Source organism: Physeter macrocephalus, chromosome 7 (assembly GCF_002837175.3).
Source record: "Physeter macrocephalus isolate SW-GA chromosome 7, ASM283717v5, whole genome shotgun sequence".
Taxonomy (NCBI): Eukaryota; Metazoa; Chordata; class Mammalia; order Artiodactyla; family Physeteridae; genus Physeter; species Physeter macrocephalus.
In genome coordinates, this window is record NC_041220.1 from 146,959,310 (window position 1) to 146,965,710 (window position 6,401).

The window sequence follows — 6,401 nt, forward strand, 5'->3', positions numbered from 1 at the left end:
CCCCCCGCCACTCACCCTGAACAGGGAGATCTGCTCCCTCTGCTCGTGGTCCAGGTACTTCTCGATGTTGAAGAAGGTGTCGAAGAAGACATTGGCCAGCTTGCACCTCTTCAGGTCGTGCAGCGTGATCCTCCCTGCAGGCAAGGGCGGCACGTGAGCGCACGCGGCTCCCACGCGCGCCCGGGAGCCACGTCCCCTCCGTGCGTGCGTAACGACACGCCTTAGGACACGAACCCCTGCCCCGAACCAGCCCACGGGTGTGGGCAGAAGCCCGGGGGGTGGGAGGGGTCGGGAGACAGGGCCCAACGCAGTGAGGGCCGCGCGAGAGTCACCTGAGGGCAGGACCCGAGCTGCCCTGGGCCCGCGGACACGGGGCAGGAGCCCCCAGCCAGGGCAGGAAGGCCCAGGCCACTGTGGCCCCCGGTGACGACACCGGTGACGACCCCACCCTGAGACCAGGGTCCAGGACACGGATGCACGACACCGACCGAGGCGTGGGGGGGCGGGGTGGTTTCGGGCAGAGCCTCCCTTTGACCCTGGAAGGTGTCCTGGGCGCCCCCGGAAGGACGCACCTGGTGGGCTCCTGGCTCCCACACCCACCAAACACACCCGGGGGGCCCCAGCACAGGGCCGGACGAGGGGGAGCCGAGGGCGGGGGGCCCTCTGAAGTGCCCGCGCCGGGGGCCTGGGCTTGGTCTCCCCACATGGGCCGTGAAGGAACACAGACACGGGGTCGGGGGACCACCTTCCCAACCCCCAAGGACCCACTCCCCCGGGGTGTCCCTGTCTCACTGCGGGACCCCGCCACCCGGCATCACCTTCGCTCTGGGGCTTCACCAGGTCCAGCATCTGGCACAGGCAGTCCTCAAAGGGCAGGGCCTCGACGGCCATGCTGTCCAGCCGGCGGCACTGTTCCTCATAGAAGTACTCCAGCTCGAACATGGACAGCACCCCGTCCCCATCCAGGTCCATGCAGCGGAACCAGTACTCAATGCTGTGACACCGCGCTGCGGTCAGCATGGCCGCCCGGGCCGGACACCACCACCCGGGGACGCCTCCCCCAGTGCGAGCCCCGCCAGGGACAGGCGCCACCACCCGGGGACGCCTCCCCCAGTGCGAGCCCCGCCTGTGTCTGACCTTGCCCAGGTGGATCACGGAGCGGGGGCGCCCTTGCTCAGGGGTGATCTCTAGCCCCTGCTTCTAAGTGTTCTAGCAAGTGGAGCAGAGGACAGCTGCCAGATACTCACCTGGTCGGGGTTTTCTTGTCTTCCTCGGAGATCAAGAACCAGACAAAGTCAGCGTAGCTTATTTTTCCTTCTTTCTGCACTTTTTTCCCTCTGGATTCAGGGCCAGAATCGAGAGACAAAGACTGCGTCAGGGAGAAGCAGCCTGAGGCGGGGTCCCCACCCACCTCCCCCGGGGCATGGGGAACCCTGCATCTGGCCCAGTCCTGTCCCCTTCGTTCCTACTCGGGACAAGGCCTGAGAGAGACCGTGTGACCCGGAGGCGGGTCCCTGGGGCCCAGCTCAGACAGGAGCAGCCTCCACGGTCACAGCCACCTCACAGCCTTAGGGGCAGGGGCCCGTGTCCCCCGACTCACGGCCTCGTGGCAAAGGCGTGTATGTGTCCCAAGTTACGACCCCGTGTGACAATGGTGTGTCCCTTACATGTGACCTCGTGGGTGGTATGTGTCCCCGACTCGTGACCTCGTGACAAAGGTGTGTACGCGTGTCCCTCACTCAGGACCTCATGTGACGACGGCACGCGCTCCCAGAGCACGGCCACCTCACATCAGGAGCGAATGAGTCAGAGCCGGACGCGCATGCGGAACGTGAGCCCCAAGCCCTGACGAGGCCAGCTGAGCGGCTGGGACTCACCGCGTCACGGCTCCAGAGAAGACCCTCTCGATCATCTTGGTGGATATGGCTGCAAAAGAGGAAGCAGGCCGTGAGCCCCGCACGCTGCTCCTGGCCCAACGGAGCAGCCTTGCAGGTGGCTGGGCGGGCGCGGGTCTCAACGCCGAGACCCAGGCCCAGTCAGGCGGAACCCTCGGGACCAAATCTCCTGCTCCCGGCCTCCCTCAGGCGCTGCCCGGCGCGTTCCAGGCCAGGACCTGAGCCCAGAGCAGAGCCAGAATGAAGGGCTGGCCCAGGGGCCACAAGACAGAGCAGGGGTAAAGGGCAGGAAACACACATCCACCCTTTCAGAGGCTCTGCCTCCAAACACTCAGTTTGTTGTGATCAGCACACAAATGCATCCAACCCCCAGGCAACTAAGAGGATGAAAGAGTGGAAGACACCAAATTAGTCGGCTGGGGCTGCCATAATGAAGCACCGCAGACGGGGCGGCTTAAACAGCACACGTTATTTCTCCCCCAGTCCTGGAGGCTGGAGTCTGAGATCCAGGTGTGGGCAGGGCTGGTCCCTCCGGAGGCCTCTCTCCTGGGCGTGTAGACGGCCTCTCCTCCCTGTGTCCTCACAGGGTCGTCCCTCTGTGTGTGTCTGGGTCCTGATCTCCTCTTCTTATAAGGACACCAGTCCTATGGGATCAGGACCCACCCTAGTGACCTCATTGTACCTTCGTCCCCTCTTTAAAGACCCTATCTCCTAATACAGCCAACATCCTGAGGTCCCGGGGGTCAGGGCTTCATCGTGTAAATTTTGGGGACTTTTCAGCCCATACCCAAGGTCTATAACCACAAAAATGGAGACGTAAAGACAAAGTGTCTTTTCCCTCAAGTTATCCTGATTCAATGAAAGTCGCCTCTAATGGGAAATGACTGGATGGTGTCAGAGGCTGAACAGTGTTTCTCAGAAAGATATCCACATCCTCACTCCTGGGCTGTGAACAGGACCTTACATGGAAACAGGGTCTCTGCAGATGTGATGCAGTGAAGGGTCTGAGATGAGGTCCTCCTGGAGGAGGGTGGCCCTACATCCAATGACAGGGTCCTTCTAAGGGACAGAAGAGGAGAGACACAGACACAGAGGAGAAGCCCCGGGAAGACAGAGGCAGAGATGGGAGGGAGGTGGCCCCAAGCCCAGGGACGCCTGGAGCCCCCAGAAGCTGGAAGGGGCAGGAAGGACCCTCCCCTGGAGCCTCTGGAGGGAGCGCAGCCCTGGGACACCTTGACCTCAGACGTCTGGTCCCCAGGGTGGGGGAGGATGGATTTTAAGCCCCCCATTTGTGGTCATCCAATACAGCCGCCTCAGGAAGCCCCTCCTGGATGACAGTCCTTCATAAATACGTTGATTTTGGACCTCTGGCCTCAGAACTGGGAGGACAACTTCCTGTTCTTTGAGGGTCCGCCCCCGCCCCCCCCCCCGCCCCGGCCATGACAACAGCCCCAGGGAACTGGACAGCTGACTCAGACTCACTGCCACGACCGGCAACCTGAGAACAGAACCCGCTCGTCCGTGGGACACGGGACAGGTCAGCTCTGCCCCTCTGCCTGTTCCTTCCCGGGACATAAGGAAGAGCTTTGCCGCCTCTCGTGCAGAACCTGGTAGGTTAGGAGGCGGCAGATGGAAGGGGGGGGACGCGTCATGGCACTCACGTCCACAGCTGGGGGGCTGTGCCCGAAGCCACCCAGTGTCCTGTGCTGGTCGTAAGACCACGGTCCCCAGTCAGTTGTGGCTCAAGGCCACAACGCCACCAGCCCTGCCTGGTGACAGAGCCCACACACCGGCCCCACGAGATGCCCTGACGTGAGACCTCGACGGGGTAGACACAGGGACGTGGCACCAGGGTTAGGGTCGTGGGGACGGGCGGGGACAGGTGACCCCCGATCTGGGGAACCACGTGCCGGCCACCACGGGTCTGCGCCTGGAGCTATTCCCGAGATCACAGAGGGAGCTGGAGTTGAGACCAGGCGTCAAATTTAGGGACGGAGTTGAGAGAGACCCACGTCCGCTCAGACGTCCACACGCCAGTGTTCACGGCACCCTCGCGAGGCCAGTCCGAGAGATACAGCAAGCAGACGGTGCCCCGGGGAGCTCACGTCAGGGGACCGTCCGGGTCCCGTCGACCACAGACAAAACACACGCCCGGAGGATTCAGAAATTCGGTCGTGCGTGTTGGGGGTACATGAAAAATCCGTTACATGAAAACGTGCAGTCTTAAGAAAATCGTTTCTAAAACTAAGAACCCACGGTGCACTTAAATTCTGGCCCAGCCTGTGTACCCTGAAAATGTGATTTCTTGCCACGGGAGGTGGGAGGTGGGAGGTGATAATTTGCTCTTATCAAAGAAGCATTTACACTGGGTCTCCCCTGCTGCTCCTGAACTGTGCGGAGGCTAGAGTTCACCGTCTCAGGCCTTTCTGCGAGGAGAACGCACAGAAGCTCACGGTCAAACCCAGAAGCCAGAAGCGAAACCTCTCAGGGAACCGTGTCTCTGCTCCGCCGTTCCCTCCCCTCAGGACGACTCCTGGGGGCGCGCCGCCACTGTCCCACCCGCTGCGGCCCAAGTGGCCCCGGGCTGGAATTTGGCCTCGGGACGGTGCCCAGAGCCGCCCACACACGGGCCACTCGAGGCCCCGACACAGAGCAGGAAGCCGCAGGAGGAGGGAGGGAGGGAGAGGATTCAGAAATTCGGTCGTGCGTGTTGGGGGTACATGAAAAATCCGTTACATGAAAACGTGCAGTCTTAAGAAAATCGTTTCTAAAACTAAGAACCCACGGTGCACTTAAATTCTGGCCCAGCCTGTGTACCCTGAAAATGTGATTTCTTGCCACGGGAGGGGGGAGGTGGGAGGTGATAATTTGCTCTTATCAAAGAAGCATTTACACTGGGTCTCCCCTGCTGCTCCTGAACTGTGCGGAGGCTAGAGTTCACCGTCTCAGGCCTTTCTGCGAGGAGAACGCACAGAAGCTCACGGTCAAACCCAGAAGCCAGAAGCGAAACCTCTCAGGGAACCGTGTCTCTGCTCCGCCGTTCCCTCCCCTCAGGACGACTCCTGGGGGCGCGCCGCCGCTGTCCCACCCGCTGCGGCCCAAGTGGCCCCGGGCTGGAATTTGGCCTCGGGACGGTGCCCAGAGCCGCCCACACACGGGCCACTCGAGGCCCCGACACAGAGCAGGAAGCCGCAGGAGGAGGGAGGGAGGGAGGGAGGGGAACGCTGCCCCGCCTGCAGAACAGGTGTTTGCTCAGCTACGGGAACAGGCACTGGGACCTCAGGGTGGCACCCAGACTGGCCCACGCCGGGGCTCATCAGGAGACCTGGCATGAAATGGACGGGTGGGGTGGCCCCCAAATACCTGAGGACAAATGGAGGGGAGGTGGGGCGGGGAGAACGGGGGACGGACGGATGCAGCCTGTGTGGGGCAGCCGCTACCCGTGCTCAGGACAGGAGCTCCACGCCCCCCAGAGAGCGCCTCCACCGACGGCAGGACCTGCGCGTCCCGGTCCCCGCAGGTCCCGTGCCGTGCCGTGCCGTGCCCCGTGTCCGCCCCGGCCCCCGCGCGTCCCGTGCCGTGTCCCGTGTCCGCCCCGTTCCCCGCGCGTCCCGTGCCGTGCGCCGTGTCCGCCCCGGCCCCCGCGCGTCCCGTGCCGTGTCCCGTGTCCGCCCCGTTCCCCGCGCGTCCCGTGCCGTGTCCCGTGTCCGCCCCGGTCCCCAGGGTCCTGTGCTGTGTCCCTGTCTCCCTCGTGTCCTGCAGGAGGAGACCCAAGGCAGTACAAGGTTCAGGCCTCGAAGGCCAGGGAGGCAGCCATGCCGGTCTCCCCGGAGGCGCAGGAGCCCGCAGGGCAGCGCCCGCCCCAGCGCTGCATCGCCGCCGCCCGCAGGCCGCGTCCTCACCGTGGTCATTGTGCCGGGCCAGGTCCTGCGCGTCAATGAGCAGGTCGTGGTCCGTGTCCAGCTCCCAGAACTTGCAGTAGATGACGTAGAAGTGCTCGTAGGAGAAGAACTCCGTCAGCTGGTTGATGTCCACCTCGTCTTCCAGGAGGGCCACGTTCTGCCGGGACAAACCCAGAACACCGCTGCCAGGCACCTCCGGCTGCAGCGTGGAGACGGGCCTCCCGCAGGTGGGACCCCCCCAGACGCCTCACGTCGTGAGGGTGGAGGGTCAGAGCCGGTGGAGACCTGCTTGAGGGCCGGGAGCCCAGCAACCAGGTCGGGGTGCACACGGTCAGGGCCGCGGGAGTGCAGCACGGGGCAGCCCACGCACGTACGCTCTCGCGGCCAGGGGCTCCTGACACAGGCGGGTCAGCCCGGCCTTGCGGACACGCACAGGTCCACAGAGCCCGGGTGCGCCCGCACGGCGGGGCCGTGCCTCCGGGGTGGACGAGGGGAAAGGAAGGGTACAAGACGAACAGGAGAAGAGAGAGGGTGGGCGGGTGGATGAATGAAAAGAAGGAAAATGAGTGGATGACGGACGAGTCGGGGGATGAGGGGCGGAAGG

The 6,401-nt window shown here is 63.7% G+C and overlaps 1 protein-coding gene across 5 annotated transcripts in view; it reads right to left on the bottom strand.

Annotated features, from left to right (window-relative positions):
• Positions 1-6,401, bottom strand: part of PPP2R3B (protein phosphatase 2 regulatory subunit B''beta) — a 53,033-nt gene that overhangs the window by 4,701 nt on the left and 41,931 nt on the right. For all 5 annotated transcript variants that reach the window (XM_055086289.1, XM_028492484.2, XM_055086288.1 and 2 more), the window contains 5 exons: positions 5,798-5,954; positions 1,878-1,926; positions 1,248-1,337; positions 819-994; positions 16-134 (listed from right to left, as the gene is read on the bottom strand). In XM_055086289.1, the coding sequence (XP_054942264.1) occupies positions 16-134; positions 819-994; positions 1,248-1,337; positions 1,878-1,926; positions 5,798-5,954 (591 nt within the window). The remainder of the gene's footprint in view (positions 1-15; positions 135-818; positions 995-1,247; positions 1,338-1,877; positions 1,927-5,797; positions 5,955-6,401) is intronic.